We start from the raw sequence: 21,569 nt of genomic DNA, 5'->3' as shown, positions 1-21,569 counted from the left end.
GCCGTGCCCGGCCGAGCCAGCCTGGATGGGGGAGCCCTGCCCTGTAGGGCTCTGTGTGCCGGCCCCTGAGCCCGAGGCCAGGCAGCTGACAGGGGAAGCAGATTGTGGCAGATTTAGGAAAACCGGATGTTGGAGGGACCCGGCCCCTCCTCTGCCTGCCCTTGTCCCGGGGCCACAGCGGGGTACGTACCTCCTATCGGGGCCTGGCTAGTGACTCAGCCCGGACGAGCATGGAGTCACGCTGGCTGGCGGGCCCTCCCGGAACCTCTGGGTTGGGCAACAGCAGGGAGGGCTCATTTGTAAGCTGTTTCTTGGTGCTTCAACCGGCACCAAAATAGCAAAAAGCATGACTGCAGCATCAGGCCCCCGCCAGTGCCCAGGGTCCGCCACTCTGAACTCTGCTCTCCAGGGAGGCGGGCCTCCGGGCAGGCGGGCGGGCGGCACTGCTGACGCAGGAAGGCAGGCCTGTGACGCCTGCAACCCCTCCTTGCCCGCGGGGCGGTGGGGAGCCTCACCCACCAGAAAGAGAGCCTGTGACTGCTGGGGGCCCAGAGCTCCTGGCAGCCGTGGGGTGGCAGGGAGGAGGCACCGCCTGGGGTAGAAGCAGGTACCTGGGCAGCCTCCTCCGGGCCCCACCCTCTGCGGTTAAAGGGCGGGGTGGCCAGCTTCAGCATCACGTCACGGGTGCCTGTGGGGAAGATTAGAAGCCGCCTAAGCTCTGCCCCACGCCCCCTGCTCACAGAGCCCGGCCTGGTCACCAGGCCTCGGGTGAGCAGTGCCGCCTTAGCTGTCCTGCCCGTTGAGCAGTTGAGTAAAGGAGCAGCTGAGAAAGGCCCTCGGAGCCCCCGAGCCCACAGGCCCTGCCCTTCCGACCGGCAAGCCCTTGGCAGCCCGGGCCGTGGCTCCCTGGAGACGCTCCCTACAGGAGCTGCTTTCCTGTAGCCCCCCCCCCCCCCCGGCCCCCGCCCAAGCTACCTCTTGGCCCACACACCACCGGAGCCTCTGGTCCCTGCGGCTGCCAGGCCCCTGCTGGGCGGTGGTGCCTGGGGGTCCATGGAGGCCACCAGGGCTGAGGTGGCCGCCTGGCCTCCTGCTGGCAAGGCCAGTCCTGGGGGTCCCTGCTCTGCTCTGGCTCTGAAGCCCTGAGGCTTGGCTGGCGGCTGCCCATCTCCTGGCCATGTGCCAGGCCTGGTTCACAGACAGCAGACCTCCAGGAGGTTTCTGGTCCCTCCCATCTGGTGGGCGGCGGCTTGGGAGTGCCAAGGAGCTGCGGGCATTGTGTAGTTGAGGAAGAGTCACCACTGCTGGTCCCGGGGCCGGGGAGTCTACTGCAGGCCGGCCATGTAGACCCAGCGGAGAGCTCCATCCTCTGAGAATGGAGGGGGAGGCCAGCAAGCTCCTGGCGATCTGGGGGAGGCAGAGGGGAGTTTGTGGGTTCAGAGAGCCCCCCAGCCAGTGTCCTCCCTGGGAGGCCCTGCGTGCGGGTGTCTGCCTGGGCCTGACCTGGGCACGGGGAGGGTGTGGTCAGGCTCTGGGCGCGAGTCACGGGCTGCCAGCCTTCCCTGGAGCTTCCATTTAGGTGAGGCGCCTGTTGACAGCCTGGCTGACGGGCCCAGAGGGAAGGCTCTGGGTGAGTGCTGGAGCCTTAGCACCTGCCACCTCTGTTCAGCCCCCTTAAGACCCCAGGGGGGTCACCCTAAGGTCCAGGATGAGAGGCCTCACCACTCAGACCCCTCTTCCCAGGAAGCCCCACCCCACGCGTGGAGACAGCAAAGCCATGACTAGACCCGGGCTGCGGGGGCTTACACTGAGCGGCCCAGAGAGGGCTCTGATGGGGACCCTCTCGATCTGAGACCTGGGGCAGAGGGAGGGTGAGTGCAAAGCAAACTCAGAGCACACTCGGTGGAAAGGGCCCAGCGCGTCTGGGTGAGGCGGCTGGGGAGGGCCAGGGGGCGCATGGGCCTCCCTCAGGGAAGCGTGGCCGCTGCAGGGGGTCGGAGCCCATGAGTATATGCTCAGGCTTCTGTGTGGAGCTTTTAGAGGAAAAAGTATTATTGGCTCGTGTGACTGGACGTCCAAGGGCAGAGTCAAGACAGCTGAGTCCAGAGTGAAGGAGCCAGATCTGCACCTCTGTCTTGCTCACTTCGGACTGTCGTCCCCCATGTCTTCCTGCGTCCCCCCATGTCCCCCTGCGTCCCCCCCGTGTCCCCAGCGTCCTGGGAAGGAGGCTCCTGACCTTCCAGGATGCGAAGAAAAAGATCCTCTTGCTCCTTCACACGTGACAGGGCTCGGCTCCCCCTGGCCCTGTTGCCAAGGTCACATGCTCATCCCTGCACCACCATCTAAACCACTGATTGGTCAACGAGAGTCACATGCCCGCTGGACGCAGGGAGGGGTTGGTGACAGGTAGAAACTGCACGTCTGTTGCGTGAATAGCAACACGTGTCTTGGTTCTGGAGGCACAGACCATCCCTTTTCTTAACCGTCTGTCTTCCTGAGGGACAAAGGGCCAGCCCACCCCGGCGGCCGCTCGCCTTGTGCGCCCGTTTGCTCTCGGGAGTTCTCTTGCCTCCTGCCTCCTTGGCTGGACGGCCTCCTCCAGGACAGGGCCTGTGTACGCGAGGCCGCCCTCTCTCACCCGCCCTGTTATGCATCTTGCTGCAAGTGCCCCTGAATGTTGGCTGCACCGGCTGCCAGGCCCACTCCCCTCCCTCCTGGCTGCTGCTGGGTCATGGCTGGAGGGAGCGGCCGGGGAAGAGGGGGACCGTGGAGGCTGTGAGGTCATCAGCCGGAGGACAGTGGTGTGGACTGGTGAGGTGGGATGTGGGGTGCGCTGGTGCACTCAGGTCTGAGACACAGCCAGTGGGCAGTGGGGGACTGTCGAGCGGGAGGGCCTGGCGGGCAGTGGTTGGTGGTTGTGGGGTGGGATGGGGAGTGTGTGCCTGCCTCTGCTCTGCTTCCTGTGCCTGGCAACTCCTAGCAGGCAGGGTAGTGCCCTCTGCCCTCGCAGCCCTGGCCCTGGAAGCCCGGGAACCCCCTTCCCGCGGGGCTGGGAGCCCTGTGCTGGGAGCTGCTCGACGGCCGTGGCCTCGGCCCGGCCGCCTGCTGACACAGTGCTTCCTCCGCAGGTGCAGGAGTGGCTCTGTCTGAACTGCCAGATGCAGAGGGCGCTGGGGATGGACATGACCTCGGCGCCGCGCTCCAAGAGCCAGCAGCAGCTGCACTCCCCCGCGCTGTCCCCTGCCCACGCCCCCGCCAAACCGCCCCTGGGGAAGCCGGAGCAAGAGAGGCCCCGGGGCCCCGGGGGACCACAGCCTGGGCCCCGCCCGGCTGAGACGGCCAAGGCCACCACAGTGCCGGGACCTGCCCAGGCAGCTGCCCCTCCCGAGGGGGGGAAGGTGTCTCCTCAGCCCCCTCACCCCGTCAAGCCTTCCACAGCCGAGCCCCGGCCCCCTGCGGGAGAGGCCCCGGGCAGAAGTGCCACCGCGGTGCCCTCCGGGCCTGGCGCTGCTGAGCAGGCCCAGGAGGGCCTCACCGGGAAGCTCTTCGGTCTCGGCGCGTCGCTGCTGACCCAGGCGAGCACCCTCATGTCCGTGCAGCCGGAGGCCGACGCCCAGGGCCAGCCTGCCCCCAGCAAGGGGCCACCCAAGATCGTCTTCAGTGATGCCAGCAAGGATGCTGGCCCGAGACCCCCAGGCTCAGGGCCCGGGCCTGGGCCTGCAGCTGGAGCCAAAGCTGAGCCTGCAGCCAGGGCAGGTGCCGTATCAGGGCCCGGAGCCCCGGCGAGAACTGGGGGGACACCCAGCCCAAAGCATGGCCGAGCAGAACAGCAGGCAGTGCCCAAGGCTGCTGCCAAGCCAAAGGCCATGCCGAAGGACAGGCCCACCTGCCCACTGTGCCAAGCCGAGCTCAACGTGGGCAGCAAGGGCCCAGCCAACTACAACACCTGCACCGCCTGCAAGCTCCAGGTGTGCAACCTCTGTGGCTTCAACCCGACACCCCACCTGGTGGAGGTAAGGGACCCGGGGTCGTGGGGGCACGGGCAAGTGGGAGCAAAGGACCCCGCGAGCTGGGGCTGAGCCTCAGGGCGCCCTCCACCGCGGATGCCCTGAGGGCTGCCCTCTCTTCTGTCCCTGCCCCGGCCGCCCCTCCACTCAGAGACCTCACTGGCACGGTGGGTGCGGGTGGTGTGCCTGCTGCCTCTGCCTGGCTTAGTGCCCTGAGGCTGGTCCCAGGGTCTGCCAGGCTCAGGAGGCCCTGAACTGCCTCCCCCTATTCCCAGCTCTCATGGCAGGACCTGATGAAAGATGCCAACCCCCTCTGCCCAGGGAGGAAGAACCTGGGGTCCCACCTGCCCTTGGCCTGCGCCCCTCACAGGGGTGGAGGGCTGTAGGCCCAGGAGAAGGCAGGCTTCTCACCGTGGGCAGGCCGTGCCCCGCGGCCCAGGCCCTGGCCCAGCCAGGCGGTGTCCACCTCCATCCCTTCCTCAGGTCCTTGGTGGTGGGTGTTGATGTTCGCTTGTCAAAGCCTCAGCCTCGGTCCGTGTTTTCCCGGGTGGCCTGCTCCCCTGGGCCTGCTTGTGGGGCGCTCAGAGGCGCCCTCCCGAGCTGCAGGAGAGTTTGAGATGGGGGCTGGGGCTGTCTCTCCGCAGCCCCTGCTCCAGGGAAAGGTGGTGAGCCTGCAGAGCTGGGTGAGAGGGAGGGGACGCCACCCCCCCCCCCCCCCGCCCTCGAGAAGCCTGGGCCCCGCCTGGGAGGCTGAGATGGTGCGGAGCCCCCTGGTGGAGCTGCTTCTGACCCTCCCCGGACCCACTCTCCCTGCTCAGGACCCCTGGGGGCCTGCTCGGCTGCCCTGGACATAACGGCCTGTGTCCCCTCTGTGGGTCTGTGATTGGCCCATCCCTGCTGTCATGTGGGGGGCGGGGCGGGGGGGCCAAGCCAAGGCCCTGCTGGGCTGAGCCATGCACGGAGCGGGGAGTGCAGACCCTGCTGCCGAGGGTGGGACAGTGGAGCAGGACGTGGTGTTGCCATGGTCTGTGGGCACCGTTCTGACGCTAGGCCACCTAGCGTCTGGCCTGGGGCTAGGCCACCCTGGGTCTCATCAGCTGCTTGGCTTTGCCCTCCCGAGCCTCTGCCTCTCAGTGGCTACATTGCCCTGCGCCCCCTTCACGTGCCGAGGTCTCCATGGCCGCTGCACTGCTGCCTTGGTGGGCCTGGCATCCTGGTCCTGGCTCCTTCCACCCGCGCCCGGCTCCCTGCCTCCTGCGCACGTGGCCATCACAGTGGCTCAGCTTTCCTTCCTCCTCCTCCTCCTCCTCCTCCTCCCCCTCCTCCTCCTCCTCCTCCTCGAGGCTCTGCCTGCTAATACCGCCACCTAGAGGACCGTGCTGCTCCTGGGGAGGTGTGGGGGGCAGCCATGCCCGCCCCTGGGGTTCCCGCCACGGGAACCGCAAACCGTGCCACCATCGGCCATCAGAGCGGCAGGCGGGCGGCCTGGGGTCCTCCTCAGCATCCCTTCTCTCACCAGGTCCACTTCGTCGACCACACCTCCGGGCTCTTTCTCCCACTCTCCTAGGCCCGGCCTCTCCGCTCCGTCTTCATGGCCACGCCTGGCCCAGCCCTCCCCCTCCCTCCCCAGACAATGACCACCACCTTCTCGGGCTCTGCCTGCCTTGGGCCTTGCCAGGGGCTGGTGCTTGGTGTCCCCTCTCCCCTCCCCGACAATCTTGTTGTTCTTTGCTGAGGCCCTAACCAGACGGTGGGCTATCTTTGATCTCAACTCAGCGAATGGCCACTTGGCATTGGGAGCCATTCGGTGTGTCCCCTGACCTTGGTGTGATCTTGGTTGGAGGCTCCTGACTTCTCCACGGGGCCCAGACCTGCCGGGAGGCGCTTCTCCAGCCGCGGCGAGGCTGCCTGGTGCCCCGCATACCTCGCTTGGCCAAGGCCGAGGCCAGGCTGGGGAGGGCCGTGCTGTCAGTGCACCGTGAGGGAGGGCGGCCCAGGGACCCACTGCCTGCTGCCCTCAGGCCACTTAGCCCTGCTGGGCTCCACCTGGGGTCGGGCCCAACTGCTTGGGCTGCCAGGCTGGGAACTTTCCTCAACATCTCTGAGCTTCAAAAATCTTTTAGCCCGGCCAGCGTGGCTCCGTGGTTGAGCGTCAACCTGTGAACCAGGAGGTTACGGTTCGATTCCCGGTCAGGGCGCATGCCCGGGTTGCCAGCTCGATCCCCAGTGGGGAGCGTGCAGGAGGCAGCCAATCAGTGATTCTCATCATGGATGTTTCTATCTCTGTCCCCCTCCCTTCCTCTCTGAAATCAATAAAAATATATTTAAAAATCTTTTACCCTCTTCCTAGACAGGGAGCCCAGAACATACAGAGGCAGAGGCAGCAAAGCTGTCCTTCCTCCTGGTGATGTCTCCTCTGCAAAAACCAAAAACAGCCCGTAGTGCTGGTTAGTGTGTCGTTTCATAATGACTTTTTACCTATTTATCTTGTTGAAGGATAATGGTACCCTCTGGCTTAATTTTTAATTAGCTTTCAGTTCAAAATAGGGTTTGGGAAGAAATGAGTGGAGTTGGAATGGTTGCAGTGACACTGCTGGTTTCTTATGTGATTGTAATTGCAAATACCAGCCGGGCCCTTGAGACACTCGGCCTCCCTTGGCAAAGGGCCTGGCCCTGTGATGTGTGGGACGGGGCGGCGGGGGCGTCCGGCGCGAGGCCAGCAGCTGCCTCTGCTCCGGACCTGCCCAGCGCTGCCTCTGGGCAGTGATCTTGGGGCGCCCGTCTCCCCGCTGTGGAGGGGCAGGCGTGCTCCCTCTCCGGTTTCCGTGGGAACCAGGTGAGATGCCCTCCTCTGATGCTCCCCTCCCCTCTCCTCCCCTCCAACTCCTTGTCTGGCGGGGAAGCTCTCTGTGGGGAGAGGAAGGGACCCTTCTTTTGGTTTCATCATTTTAACTGTGAATACGTGCTTTTTAAAAATTACTGATTTCAGAGAGGAAGGGAGAGGGAGAGGCAGATAGAACAGCAATGATGAGAGAATCTTTGATCGGCTGCCTCCTGCACGCCCCCCACAGGGGATCCAGCCCGCAACCCGGGCCTGTGCCCTGACCAGGAATCGAACTGTGACCTCCTGGTTCATAGGTGGACGCTCACGCCTGAGCCACGCCGGCCGGGCTACGAAAGCCTTTAAGCCTGGGAAAGTCTGCCATCTGGGGGCAACACACCCACCAGTCTTCCCCACGTGCTTGGTGCCCGCCTTAGAAGGCTTTCTCCTCCTCCGGGTTACAGAGGGTCATGGACATACTCTGAGTACTCAGTGTCTCCATGACCCCACTTCCCTTCCTCTCCTCACAGAAATCCGAGTGGCTCTGTCTGAACTGCCAAACGAAGCGACTGCTGGAGGGCAGCCTGGGGGAGCCAGCCCCCCGCCCCCCGCCCGCCTCGCCGCAGCCCCCCACCGGGACCCCTCACCGTGCGGCCGGAACAGCCCCTCCGAAGCAGAAAGGGCCCCAGGGGCCGGGCCAGCCCTCAGGCCCCCTGCCCGCCAAGGCCAGCCCCCAAGCAAAGCCCCTCAGGGCTTCTGAGCCCAGCAGGACCCCGAGCAGTGCCCAGGAAAAGAAGACGGGGCCCCTGGCTAAAGCGGAGCCTGTGCCGAAACCACCTCCAGAGACTGCCCTGCCCCCTGGGACTCCTAAGGCAAAGGCCGGGGCGCGGAGGACCGAGCCCGCCACCCCCGCCGTCAAGGCTGCTCCAGAAGCCCCCAAGGGTGGGGAGGCCGAGGTCAGTGCCACTCGCTTCGTGGGGACCCTAACTCAGGTGCACGTCTAGGGACGGCTCGGGTCCTGGGGCTGGGGTGTCGGCCGGGCCCCTGGGCCCCAGAGGAGGGCAGGGCGGCCTCTGTGAGGCCGTGGGGGCTGCAGCTGTGGGCTATGAGCTAGCTCTCTGCCTGCTGCCTGCTGCATGCTTTGCTGGGTTTTGCTACCATTAGAACCAGTCAGGTTTCTCTGAGAACCTAAGGCTGCTTGGGGCTTGCCTGGGAACCTGCGGGTTATTTAAGGCCAGAGAGGCGGAGAGGTGGGGCTGTGACCCTGGGTGGCGCTGGGATTGATGGAGCGGGCGGGGCTCCGAGGAGCTGTCTGCATGGGGGTCAGCCTTTGCCTCTCGCCTGCTGCAGGAGCTGGTGGGCAAGCCTTACTCCCAGGACCTGTCCCGGAGCCCACAGAGCCTCAGTGACACGGGCTATTCTTCTGACGGCGTCTCCAGCTCCCAAAGCGAGATCACCGGTGTGGTGCAGCAGGAGGGGGAGCAGCTGGACAGCGCAGGGGTGACCGGGCCCCGCCCGCCCAGCCCCTCCCAGCTCCACAAGACGGGCAGCGTGCGGCCTTCCCTGCAGGCCCAGGGCCCAGCCTCCAGTGGCGAGCGGAGCAAGGCGCCCCGCAGCAGCACTGAGGAGCAAAAGCGGCGGCCCCACTCCCTGTCCATCATGCCTGAGGCCTTCGACTCCGATGAGGAGCTGGAGGACATCCTGGAGGAGGAGGAAGACTCCCTGGAGTGGGGGCGCGAGAGGGAGCAGCGGGACACGGCGGAGTCCTCGGACGACTTTGGCTGCCAGCTGCGGCACGACTACGTGGAGGACAGCAGCGAGGGCGGCCTGTCCCCGCTCCCTGCCCAGCCCCCCGCCCGGGCAGCAGCGATGACCGACGAGGAGTTCATGCGGCGGCAGATCCTGGAGATGAGCGCCGAGGAGGACAACCTGGAGGAGGAGGACGCGGCCACCCCCAGGCATGGCCTGGCCAAACACAGCACCCCGAAGGGCGGGCCCAGGCCCAGGCCCGAGCCCAGCCAGGAGGCAGCGGCACTGCCCAAGCGGCGCCTGCCCCACAACGCCACCACGGGCTACGAGGAGCTGCTCTCCGAGGGAGGCCCCGCAGAGGCCGTCGACGGCACCGGGGCCCTGCAGGGTGGGCTCCGCCGCTTCAAGACCATCGAGCTCAACAGCACAGGCAGCTACGGCCATGAGCTGGACCTGGCCCCAGGCGCTGACCCCGGCCTGGACCGCGAGCCGGAGCTGGAGATGGAGAGCCTGACGGGCTCGCCTGAGGACCGCTCCCGTGGGGAGCACTCCTCCACGCTGCCCGCCTCCACGCCCAGCTACACCTCGGGCACCTCGCCCACCTCCCTGTCTTCCCTGGAGGAGGACAGCGACAGCAGCCCCAGCCGCAGGCAGCGCCTGGAGGAAGCGAAGCAGCAGCGCAAGGCCCGGCACCGCTCCCACGGGCCCCTGCTGCCCACCATCGAGGACTCCTCGGAGGAGGAGGAGCTGCGGGAGGAGGAGGAGCTGCTGCGGGAGCAGGAGAAGATGCGGGAGGTGGAGCAGCAACGCATCCGCAGCACCGTCCGCAAGACGCGGCGCGACAAGGAGGAGCTTCGGGCCCAGCGCCGGCGTGAGCGCTCCAAGACGCCCCCCAGCAACCTGTCGCCCATCGAGGACGCCTCCCCCACGGAGGAGCTGCGGCAGGCGGCCGAGATGGAGGAGCTGCACCGCTCCTCCTGCTCCGAGTACTCGCCCTCGCCCTCCCTGGACTCGGAGGCCGAGGCCCTGGACGGCCCCGCCCGGCTCTACAAGTCAGGCAGCGAGTACAGCCTGCCCACCTTCATGTCCCTCTACTCGCCCACAGAGCCGCCCGCGGGCAGCTCCGGCATCCCCAGCGCCGGGCGGCCCCTCAAGAGCGCCGAGGAGGCCTATGAGGACATGATGCGGAAGGCCGAGCTGCTGCAGCAGCGGCAGCAGGGCCAGGCGGCCGGGGGCCGAGGGCCCCAGGGTGGCCCCTCTCAGCCCGAAGGCCCCCGGGCCCAGGGCTCCTTTGAGTTCCAGGAAGCCCCAGACCGTGACTACAGCCGGGCTGCCCCGCTGCCTGCGGAGGGCGTGCCCGCCGGCCTGGGCGCAGCCGTGTACGAGGAGACCCTGCAGACGTCCCAGAGCCTGGCCCGCGGGCGGCAGGCCTCCTCCCGAGACCTGGCCTTCGCCGAGGACAAGAAGGAGAAGCAGTTTCTGAACGCCGAGAGTGCGTACGTGGACCCCATGAAGCAGAACGGCGGCCCGCTCACCCCGGGCACCAGCCCCACCCAGCTCGCTGCCCCCGTGCCCTTCTCCACCTCCACCTCCACCTCCTCCGACAGCAGTGGCGGCCGGGTCATTCCTGACGTCCGAGTTACCCAGCATTTTGCAAAGGAGCCTCAGGACCCCCGCAAGCTGCACAGCTCTCCCGCCTCCCCCAGCTCTGCCTCCCAGGAGGCCAGCACAGCCTTTCCCCAGGGCCCGGGGGCCCCAGCCACCACGGCTCGAGGGTATGTGACTCTGGCATCGCCTGCAGGCTCCGAGCGCAGCCCCTCACCATCTGCCACAGCCCACGGCTATGGGCAGAGCCCGACTACCGCAAACTATGGATCCCAAACGGAGGAGATGCCCCAGGCGCCCAGTGGTCCTGCTGCCGCCAGAGAGAAGCCCCTGCGTGTGAGTGACGGCAAGGGCGGCCCCGCCCCGCCCTCCCAGGGATATGCCTACTTCACGGGCTCCAGCCCACCGCTCTCCCCATCTTCTCCTTCAGAGAGCCCCACCTTCTCCCCTGGCAAGCCGGGCCCCAGGGCCACAGCCGAGTTCTCTACACAGACGCCAAGCCTGGCCCCTGCCTCGGACATGCCGCGGAGCCCTGGCGCCCCCACCCCATCCCCCATGGTGGCGCAGGGCACGCAAACGCCACACGGACCCGGCGCGCCCCGCCTGGCGTGGCAGCAGTCCTCTCGGGAGGCCCCCTTCATGGTCATCACACTGGCCTCAGCGGCCTCCAGCCAGACCAGGATGGTTCATGCCAGTGCCTCCACCTCCCCGGTGTGCTCCCCCACCGACACGCAGCCCACCCCCCACGGCTACAGCCAGACCACCCCTCTGAGTGCGTCTCCGCTGCCCTCAGAGCCTCCTGGGCCGCCTGGCTTCCCGCGGGCGGCCAGTGCCGGTGCGGATGGGCCCCTGGCGCTGTACGGCTGGGGCGCCCTCCCTGCCGAGAACATCTCCCTGTGCCGGATCTCCTCCGTCCCGGGAACGTCCAGGGTGGAGCCCGGCCCCAGGCCCCCGGGCAGTGCCGTGGTGGACCTCCGCACGGCCGTCAAGCCCACGCCCATCATCCTCACTGACCAGGGCATGGACCTGACCTCTCTGGCCGTGGAAGCGAGGAAGTACGGCCTGGCCCTGGACCCGGGCCCCGGGCGGCAGTCCACAGCGGTGCAGCCGCTGGTCATCAACCTCAACGCCCAGGAGCAGACCCAGGCCTTCATCGGCACGGCCACCACCGTGAGCATCACCGTGGCCTCCTCTGTGCTCCTGGCTCAGCAGAAGCAGCCTGTGGTCTATGGAGACCCCTTCCAGAGCCGCCTCGACTTCGGCCAGGGCACAGGTAGCCCCGTGTGCCTGGCCCAGGTCAGGCAGGTGGAGCAGGCCGTCCAGACAGCCCCGTACCGAGGTGGGCCCCGGGGAAGACCCAGGGAGGCCAAGGTTGCCAGGTATAACCTGCCCAGCCAGGTGGCACCTCTGGCCAGAAGAGATGTTTTGATCACTCAGATGGGCACTGCTCAGAGCGCTGGCCTCAAGGCAGGCCCTGTGCCAGAGCTGAGTGCCAGGAAGCCACACACGGTGCTGGTGCAAATGGCAGAGGGCACGGCAGGCACTGTGACCACGCTGCTCCCGGAGGAGCCGGCGGCCGCCGTGGACCTCACGGGGATGAGGCCCGAGAGCCAGCTGGCGTGCTGCGACGTGGTCTACAAGTTCCCCTTCGGCAGCAGCTGTACGGGCGCTTTCCACCCCGCCCCCAGCGCCCCCGAGAAGAGTGGGGCCGAGGCCGCCCCACGGGCCCAGAGCAGTGGCCCCTTCTACAGCCCGCGGGACCCGGAGCCCCCCGAGCCCTCCACCTACCGGGCCCAGGGGCTGGCGGGGCTTGGGCACCCTGAGGAGCAGAGGTCCTACCCACTGGGCCTCCCAGGCAGGCTGTACTCCTCCATGTCTGACACCAATTTGGCTGAGGCCAGCTTCAATTACCACGCCCACAGGATGGGGCAGCTCTTCCAGGGCCCGGGGCGAGACTCGGCCATGGACCTCAGCTCGCTGAGGCAGTCCTACAGCCTGGGCTTTGCGGACGGGCGCTACCTGGGGCAGGGCCTGCAGTACGGCTCGTTCACGGACCTGCGCCACCCCACAGAGCCCTTGACTCACCCGCTGCCCATGCGGCGCTACAGCTCCGTGTCCAACATCTACTCAGACCACAGGTATGGCCCCCGGGGAGAAGCCGCGGGCTTCCAGGAGGCCAGCCTGGCCCAGTACAGCGCCACCACAGCCCGCGAGATCAGCCGCATGTGCGCGGCCCTCGACTCCATGGACCAGTATGGAGGGCGGCGTGGCAGTGGCAGTGGCGGCCCTGACCTCATGCAGTACCAGCCCCAGCCTGGGCCTGGGCTCAGCGCCCCACAGGGCCTGGGCCCACTCAGACCTGGCCCCTTTGGGAACCCCACCTTCCCGGAGGCCCACCCGAACCCTGGGGCCCTGCCCCAGTACAGGCCTGCGGCCCAGGGAGCGGCCGTCCGACAGCTGCTGCCATCCACGGCCACCGTGCGTGCCGCCGACGGCATGATCTACTCGACCATCAACACCCCGATTGCGGCGACACTGCCCATCACCACCCAGCCCGGCTCGGCGCTGCGGCCCATGGTGCGTGGCGGCCTGTACCGGCCCTACGCATCGGGCGGGGTCGCGGCTATGCCGCTCAGCAGCCTCACACGCGTGCCGGCGATTGCCCCCCGGGTGCCTCTGTACCGATACCCTGCCCCAAGCAGGTTCCCCCCCGTGTCCGGCATGCCGCCCGCCGAGGGTCCCGTCTACCTGGGGAAACCTGCTGCTGCGAAGGCGCCCGCGGCCGGGGGCCCAGCGAGGCCAGAGCCGCCAGGAGGGGCCGCCCGGCAAGAGCCTTTTTCCACAGCCACGCCTGCTGCCGCCAAGGAGGTGGTGGCTGCTCCGGCCCCGGCGCCCCTGGCCGGCCAGAAGCCAGCAGGAGATGCTGCTCCCGCGAGCGGCAGTGGGGCCCCCGGCCGGCCAGGAGGAGAGGAAGCGTCGCAGGAGGAGAGGCAGCGGAAGCAGCAGGAGCAGATGCTGCAGCTTGAACGGGAGCGCGTGGAGCTGGAGAAGCTGCGGCAGCTGCGGCTGCAGGAGGAGCTCGAGCGGGAGCGCGTGGAGCTGCAGAGGCATCGAGAGGAGGAGCAGCTGCTGGTGCAGCGGGAGCTGCAGGAGCTGCACACCATCAAGCACCACGTGCTGCAGCAGCAGCGGGAGGAGCGCCAGGCCCAGTTCGCCCTGCAGCGGGAGCAGCTGGCGCAGCAGCGCCTGCAGCTGGAGCAGATCCAGCAGCTGCAGCAGCAGCTGCAGCAGCAGCTGGAGGAGCAAAAGCAGAGGCAGAAGGCCCCCTTCCCCGTGGTCTGTGACGGACCCGGCCGAGGGCCTCCCCCGGCGGCCAACGAGCTGGCTCAGAATGGCCAGTACTGGCCGCCCCTGACCCACGCGGCTTTCATCGCCGTGGCAGGACCCGAGGGGCCGGGGCAGCCCCGGGAGCCCGTGCTACACCGTGGCCTCCCCAGCTCTGCCTCAGACATGTCGCTGCAGACGGAGGAGCCGTGGGAGGCCGGCCGCAGTGGCCTCCGGAAGCGCCACTCGATGCCACGGCTGCGGGACACCTTCGAGGCGGAGCCGGGGCCCGAGCCCGGTCCGGTCAGGAGGATTGCGGACAGCAGCGTGCAGACGGACGACGAGGACGGGGAGGGCCGCTACTTCCTGAGCCGGCGGCGCCGCACCCGGCGGAGCGCAGACTGCAGCGTGCAGACGGACGAGGAGGACAACGCCGAGTGGGAGCAGCCCGTGCGCCGCCGCCGGCCCCGCCTCTCCCGCCACTCGGACTCAGGTTCGGACAGCAAGCACGACGCTGTGGCCTCGTCTTCTACAGCCGCCCCCGCCAGGGCCACGAGCAGCGTGGGCATCCAGACCATCAGCGACTGCTCCGTGCAGACGGAGCCTGACCAGCTGCCCAGGGTCTCTCCCGCCATCCACATCACGGCGGCCACTGACCCCAAGGTGGAGATCGTCAGGTACATATCGGCGCCGGAGAAGACTGGGCGCGGCGAGAGCCTGGCCTGCCAGACGGAGCCGGACGGGCAGGCCCAGGGCGGGGCCGGGCCGCAGCTCGTAGGGCCCGCCGCCATCAGCCCCTACCTGCCCGGCATCCACCTCGTCACCCCAGGGCCCCTGGGCAGATTCGAGAAAAAGAAGCCGGATCCCCTGGAGATCGGCTACCAGGCCCACCTGCCCCCGGAGTCCCTTTCACAGCTGGTGAGCCGCCAGCCTCCCAAGTCCCCTCAGGTCCTCTACTCGCCAGTCTCGCCCCTGTCCCCACACCGGCTCCTGGACGCGCCCTTTGCTTCCAGCGAGAGGCTGAGCAAGGCTCACGTGAGTCCCCAGAAGCACTTCGCGGCCGACGGCACGCTCCGCCAGCAGACGCTGCCTCGCCCCGTGAAGACCCTGCAGCGGTCTCTGTCCGACCCTAAGCCCCTCAGCCCCACCGCCGAGGAGTCTGCCAAAGAGAGGTTCTCCCTCTACCAGCACCAGGGGGGGCTGGGGAGCCAGGTATGGGCACAGGGGCTGGTCCAGGGTGGGGCCGGGGTCTCTGCTTAGCCTGGGGCCCCCAGGGAAGGCTTCTGGGGGATGGACTGGGCTCCAGAGGAAGGAGTGGGGGACAGAACTTTCCCTGAGGCTCGTGTGGAGCCTGCGCTTGGCCAGGACGTCCTAGGCAGATGCACCCCATGGGCCCTGCACCGTCCGTGCAGACACCAATAGGAGCTGCTGCCCCCTTAGCACCGCCTCCTCAGGGCCCACACCCCCTTTCAGCCTCCCCAGCCCTCCTGCTGGGCCCTTTCCACTCCACACCTCCAGGTGGGTGCTTCCTGAGAAACCTGTCCCGCCCAGTGACTGTCCCCCCTCCCAGCCCTGGCCTGGCCCCCACTGCCCCACACGAAGCCCAAGCCCTTGCGTGGCATTGAGGGCCACCCAGCCGGCTGCAGGGGCGCTCTGCCCCTCTGGCCTTCAGCAAGTCTGTTTGCACACCTGTCTCCCCCCCCCCACCCCCCCCGAGCTCCCGGAGCATAGCGACCCTGGTCTGTGGCTGTAGCTGCTGAAGGGACTACGAGAGGTGGCCTGCACGCGCAGCCGTGGGGGGTGAGGGGGTGAGGGCCTGACGCCAAGGACCCGAGTGCAGGCTGAGGAGGGGGCGTCTTTCGAAAGCCCTTGGAGTCTTTGGAGGTTCTAGGCGGGGAGACAGGACATGGCGGCCTCTCGGAAAGCCTCCTGGCGCAGCGCTGTAGGAACAGACTGCAGAGGCCAGGGCGGCCGGGCGTATCTGCCGTCTCCTGGGTCTGATGCAGAGGAGAGAGGCGGGGCCTCGGGGGCTGTGCAGAGCCCGGGTGTGCAGGCCAGAGGGGTGAGGTGGGGCCAGGAGTCTGGGCTGGCAGGGAGGGCCGTCAGAGAGGAGGTGGCCTGGCTCCAGGGGACAGAGTCCCAGGGCTGGCCATGTGGGGCCACGCCAGTGAGCACTCACGGTGCAGCCAAAGCAACAAGACGGACACAGCCCAAGTTCCAGCAGTGAAGCCTGTCCCATGAAAGGTCCCCCCTTTGCTCAGAGGTCTGGGGGCTCACTGTCGCTTGACGTACAGTGAGAGTGGGCGGGATTGTCATGCAGCTTCTTCGAAAGCTAAAGTGTGAGAAGCCCAATGACAGGCCCCATTGCATTCTGGGGGCTTGGGTAGTCCATGCCTGGGGCCTTCTGGGAAGGCGAAGAGCCAGAGACAAAAGGAGGGCCCAGGGCAAACCTTCCAGCAGCGAGGAGGGGATGGGAGGCAGCCGTCAGGCCCTCACACCTCCCCCCACGGCAGCCGTGACCCAGGAGATGGACTCAGAGAGTGGGGCTCAGTCAGGGCTGCGGAGGGAGCTGGGGCGAGGCTGCCAGCACAGCCACAGGGTGTGGCGGGGGTGCCGGGCAGCTGGGGGAGGAGGGTGGCAGGCAGCCGAGGTGCAGGTCACGTTAGAGAGGAGGGGCAGGAGGCAGCAAAGGCCCCAGAGCAGCAGCAGCTGACACCCCGTCAGCCCGTGCTCCGTCCAGGGTCCCTGGGCGCCTGCCCTGCTGGGGGCGCTCTCCCTGCACCCACGTCCCTCCTCACTGCCCTGTCCCCACAGCGAGGGGACCACGCCCAGAGCCCGACCCGCACCTCCTCCCCTCAGGGCCTCGGTGGGAGGCGCAGGGCCACCCGTGGGCGTCAGCCGGGCTTCTCAGAGCCCCGTGCTCTGATGTCTTCGGAGCCGGGCCGGTGCTGGAGAGAGCCCGGGGCAGCTGCCCTCCCCGCCCTGTGCCCAGAGCACAGGCAAGGACCACAGGCCGGGGGCGGGGCGGGCGGGCCTCGAGGCTGCCTGCTGAATCAGGGCACCGGCCCGGCCGTATGGAACCCAGCCCCTGCCCCACCAAAGCCAGGGCTCTTCCACCCTGTGCCCCGCCAAGCCACCCACACCCTGGGTCTCAGTGCTCCCGCCCTTCCCTCTGTCTCAGGTGTCGGCGCTGCCGCCCAACGGCCTGGTCCGCAAGGTGAAGCGGACACTGCCCAGCCCTCCCCCCGAGGAGGCCCACCTGCCCCTGGCTGGCCAGGCCCCCCCCCAGCTGTACGCGGCCAGCCTGCTGCAGCGGGGGCTGCCCGCCGCTGTCCCCGCCAAGGCCAGCCTGCTCCGGGAGCTGGACCGGGACCTGCGGCTGGTGGAGCATGAGTCCACCAAGCTGCGCAAGAAGCAGGCAGAGCTGGACGAAGAGGAGAAAGAGATCGACGCCAAGCTCAAGTACCTGGAGCTGGGCATCACGCAGCGCAAGGAGTCTCTGGCCAAAGACCGGGGCGGCCGCGACTACGCGCCCTTGCGAGGTCTGGGGGAGCATCGGGACTACCTGTCGGACAGCGAGCTCAACCAGCTGCGGCTCCAGGGCTGCGCCACGCCCGGACAGTACGCAGACTTCCCCATCTCCGCCGCGGCTCCCGCCACCCCCTCCGGCCCCGCTGCCTTCCAGCAGCCCCGGCTCGCCGCTCCGGCCCCGCAGTACTCTGCAGGCAGCGCCGGGCCGACTCCCAACGGATTCCCAGCCCACCAGGCACCTGCCTACCCTGGCCCCAGCACGTACCCAGCGCCTGCCTTTCCTCCTGGCACCAGTTACCCTGCTGAGCCTGGTTTGCAAAGCCAGCAGGCTTTCCGGCCCACAGGCCATTATGCAGCCCAAACACCCATGCCAACCACACAGAGCACCCTTTACCCAGTCCCGGCCGACAGCCGTGCCCCCCATCCAAAGCCACGCCAGACATCACTAGCCGACTTGGAGCAGAAGGTGCCCACCAACTACGAAGTGATCGCCGGCCCCGCCGTGGCCATGTCGTCAGCCCCGTCCGAAACCGGTTACAGTGGCCCCGTGATGAGCAGCAGCTACGAGCAGAGCAAGACCCCAGAGCTGCCCCGGGCCAGTGACCGCAGCAGCACGGGCCCAGCGCCCACCTACCCCTCTGACTCTCACTACGCCAGCCTGGAGCAGACCGTCCCTCGGAACTATGTGACGATCGATGACATCAGTGAGCTGACCAAGGACAGCACCTCCACGGCCCTGGACAGCCAGCGACTGGAGCTCCTGGGCCCGAGCGGCGGTGGGCGTCCAGGGAAGGAGCCAGGAGAGCCAGGGGCCCTTGAGGGGCCCACACTGCCCTGCTGCTATGCCCGGGGGGAGGAAGAGTCCGAGGAAGACGCTTACGACCCCCGTGGAAAGAGCGGCCCCCACCGGGGCATGGAGAGCGACGGCCGGGCCGCCAGCACCCACTACTACGGTGACAGCGACTACCGCCAAGGGGCTCGCGCAGACAAGTACGGTCCAGGCCCCACGGGGCCCAAGCACCCCTCCAAGAGCCTGGCCCCGGCCGCCATCTCGAAGCGCAGCAAGCACCGGAAGCAGGGCATGGAGCAGAAGGTCTCCAAGTTCTCGCCCATCGAAGAAGCCCGGGATGTGGAGTCAGACCTGGCCTCCTACCCTCCCGCCGCGGGCAGCAGCGGCCTGGCCCTCCGGGGCAGGAGGTTCCAGGACGAAATCACCTACGGGCTCAAGAAGAACGTGTATGAGCAGCAGAGGCACTACGGGGCGGCCAGCCGGGACGCCGTGGAGGAGGACGACCGCGTGTACGGCGGGAGCAGCCGGTCCCGGGGCCCCGCGGCGTACAGCGGGGAGAAGCTGTCCAGCCACGACTTCGGCAGCCGGGGCAAGGGCTACGAGCGGGAGCGCGAGGCTGTGGAGCGCCTTCAGAAGGCAGGCCCCAAGCCCTCCTCCCTGAGCATGGCCCACGGCCGGGCCCGGCCCCCCATGCGGAGCCAGGCCTCGGAGGAGGAGAGCCCCGTCAGCCCCCTGGGACGGCCCCGCCCCGCGGGGGATGCCCTCCCTCCTGGAGACACCTGCCCGCAGTTCTGCTCCAGCCACTCCATGCCCGACGTCCAGGAGCACGTCAGGAACGGCCCGCGGGCCCACACGTACAAGCGCGAGGAGGGCTACCTCCTGGACGATGCCCACTGTGTGGTGTCCGACAGCGAAGGTAACGGCTGTGGGTGACGGCTGCGGGCCCAGCACGGGGCCTCCCACCCCCGGGTCCTGGGCCCCGATCTGTCCCCGGGGGTTCTGGCCTGGCGCCTCCTTCCCGGGCCCCTACCTTCTCCACCTGCACCCTGGCCTGGCTGTGGGCGGGGGCAGGTCCCAGTGTGGCTGGTGGCCGTGGTGCCCGCCTTGGTGTCCTTGCGTGGCTTCCGCGAGGCCCCCGCCGGCCTGGGTGATGCTGTTCTGCTTGGTCTCTGCAGCGTATCACCTGGGCCAGGAGGAGACGGACTGGTTCGATAAGCCCCGGGACGCCCGCTCGGACCGCTTCAGGCACCACGGGGGCCACGCAGCCGCCTCCTCCCAGAAGCGCGGCCCCGCCAGGCACAGCTACCACGACTACGACGAGCCCCCCGAGGAGGGCCTGTGGCCGCACGAGGAGGGGGGGCCAGGCCGCCACGCCGGAGCGAAGGAGCACCGGCACCACGGAGACCACGGGCGGCACCCAGGCCGCCACGCCGGCGAGGAGCCAGGCCGGCGCGCTGCCAAACCACACGCTCGGGACCCGGGCCGCCACGAGGCCCGGCCTGCCCCTCAGCCCGGCCCGGCCACGACCACGCAGAGGAAGGGCCAGCCCGGGTACCCCAGCTCCGCCGAGTACGCGCAGCCGCCCCGTGCGCCCTCAGCCTACCACCACGCCTCCGACAGCAAGAAGGGCTCCCGGCAGGCCCCGCAGCCCAAGCCAGAACCCCAGCCACAGCCGCAGGCTCGCCAGGCGCCTCCAGGGCCTCAGCCGGCCCAGCAGCCTCCGGCCAGGCAGACGCCTGCAGCAGCAGCAGCAGCAGCACGTGCGCCTCAGCCCCAGCCCCAGCCCCAGCCCCAGCCGCAGGGCCCCGGGCCACAGCCCCCCCAGCAGACGCCACAGGCGCGGCCACAGCAGCAGGGCCAGCCAGCCGCCCGGGGTCCCGCCCCTGCCGCCAGCCAGCCAGCCGGGAAGCCTCAGCCGGGCCCCGCGGCCGCCGCAGGCTCCCAGCCAGCAGGAGCGGTAAGCGGGGCCCCAGGGCTCAGCCCCCCAGGGCGGCGGCCGCAGCCTGGCCATCCCCTTGGCTCCTGCTGGGCGCGGTCCACGGCAGCGCTCAGCTCTGGGTTCTGTGTTGCAGCCGCGGACAGAGCAGACCACTGGCTCTAAAGGGGCAGCCAAAGCGGCCCAGCAGGGGAGGCCCCCGCAGGCTCAGCCACCGCCAGGACCTGGACCTGCAGGTGAGCCTCACTGGTGCCTTCGCCTGTGCCGCAGAGAGCCGGCTGCCCCCGCACCCACCGTGCCCCTGCTCCCGGCACCGCAGGCCCCACTGCTCCTGAGAAGGGGCCTGGGCTGTGGCCTCCCCGGCAGAGGACGAGCCTCTTAGGATGAGCACGGGGTCCCCACCGGAGCCTCGGCAGGGACCTGAGAGGGACGGGAGCCCAAAGCAGGACCTTGACTTCCTCCTCTCCTTCCTCCTCCTTCTCCTCCTCCTCCTCCTCCTGACTCCCGTCCTCCTCGTCTTTCCCTCCTTTTTCCTTCTTGACCTTCTTCACACCCTCTTCTTCCTGTCCTCCCTCTTCACTCCTCTGTCCTCCCCCCATCCCTGGACTTGTGTTCAACGCCCTCACGCCGTCTCCCTCAGCTCCAGGAGCCAGGTCAAGCTTGGCTGTGACGGTGTTCTCCCCCGCTCCCCACAGGTATGAAAGCTGGAGCCAGGCCCGGAGGCACCCCAGGGGCTCCCGCTGGCCAGCCAGGGGCCGAAGGGGACAGCGTGTTCTCCAAGATCCTCCCCGGGGGGGCCGCGGAGCAGGCGGGCAAACTGACAGAAGGTGAGCGCTGCCCATGCCAGGTGCCGGTGGGCGCTGTCCCAGGCCCTGCAGCCGGAGCTGGGTCTGGGGGCTGCCTCCGCTCGGTCCCTGGGCTGGGCCAGCTGGGGGCTCTTGGGCTGCACTGGCTTCCCTGTGCCCTCCGACCCCGCCCAGGAGGGAGCCTGATGCCTCTCTCCTTTCCACCTCACAGCGGTCTCTGCTTTTGGCAAAAAATTCTCCTCGTTCTGGTGACCCTGCCCGGAGGGGTGAGTATGAGCTACTGCACCCACTCCCTCCCCGGACGGCCGGAAGGGGCTCACCCGCTCTAGGTCCTGGGGTCCTGGGGTCCTGGGAGGCGGAGTCTGGGCTTCAGCGGGAGGTGATGTGGCCAGAGCCGCAGGGCCCCCTCCTCTGAGTGTGGGGGGAGGAGGAGAAGGAGGGACAGGAGGGACCCTCTGCCCAGAGGCCCCAACACAGGCTGGCTCAGCAAGTCCCTGCGCCCCACACGGTCCCAGCAAAGGGCAGCAGGGCTCCCATCCCTGTCCTTCTCCAGCACCCCTGCCCCCAGGGCTCTCCCAGCGAGGAGTGGGCGTTGGGTGGGGCTGGATGCGGCTCCTCCCAACCTCCATGCGCTCCGTAGGCTCTCAGGCTCTCGATGAGATGGAGGGAGGTGGCGTCGTTGTTGTGGAAAACGTCTGGAGTCCGAGGCCTGGGCGCAGCTCTGGACTCTGCGTATAACAGTGAGTGGGGACCAGGGCGGGCGGGGCGGAGGGTCAGGCCCAGTGCCTGCGTGTGACGGAGACACCGAGCTTGAGGTCATACACTGTCGCTGCAGAACAGAGTGAGTGGGGGAGACGAGAAAGGACAGAGGAGGGAGGTCCCAGACGGGTAGGCTCGTCCCAGCCCAGGTCAGCCCGGGGGCAAGAAAGGGCCCAGGCGGGGTGGGGTCCTCCCCCCGGAGCCTTCCCTGGCGTGGCCCTGCCGCTGGCGAGGAGAGGCA

General features: G+C 68.4%; 1 protein-coding gene across 2 annotated transcripts in view; it reads left to right on the top strand.

Moving 5' to 3' along the window:
• The window catches only part of BSN (bassoon presynaptic cytomatrix protein), a 56,288-nt gene that overhangs the window by 30,059 nt on the left and 4,660 nt on the right, over nucleotides 1–21,569 (top strand). For both annotated transcript variants that reach the window (XM_036333550.1, XM_036333549.1), the window contains exons 3-11: nucleotides 3,129–4,013; nucleotides 7,359–7,784; nucleotides 8,179–14,718; nucleotides 16,688–18,743; nucleotides 19,003–19,784; nucleotides 19,900–19,999; nucleotides 20,459–20,590; nucleotides 20,781–20,835; nucleotides 21,210–21,309. In XM_036333550.1, the coding sequence (XP_036189443.1) occupies nucleotides 3,129–4,013; nucleotides 7,359–7,784; nucleotides 8,179–14,718; nucleotides 16,688–18,743; nucleotides 19,003–19,784; nucleotides 19,900–19,999; nucleotides 20,459–20,590; nucleotides 20,781–20,821 (10,962 nt within the window). In that variant the 3' untranslated portion in view covers nucleotides 20,822–20,835; nucleotides 21,210–21,309. The remainder of the gene's footprint in view (nucleotides 1–3,128; nucleotides 4,014–7,358; nucleotides 7,785–8,178; nucleotides 14,719–16,687; nucleotides 18,744–19,002; nucleotides 19,785–19,899; nucleotides 20,000–20,458; nucleotides 20,591–20,780; nucleotides 20,836–21,209; nucleotides 21,310–21,569) is intronic.

Source organism: Myotis myotis, unplaced genomic scaffold (assembly GCF_014108235.1).
Source record: "Myotis myotis isolate mMyoMyo1 unplaced genomic scaffold, mMyoMyo1.p scaffold_m19_p_13, whole genome shotgun sequence".
Lineage (NCBI taxonomy): Eukaryota > Metazoa > Chordata > Mammalia > Chiroptera > Vespertilionidae > Myotis > Myotis myotis.
The sequence above is the reverse complement of the archived record's forward strand: the minus strand, read 5'-3'. Positions and strand labels throughout refer to the sequence as shown.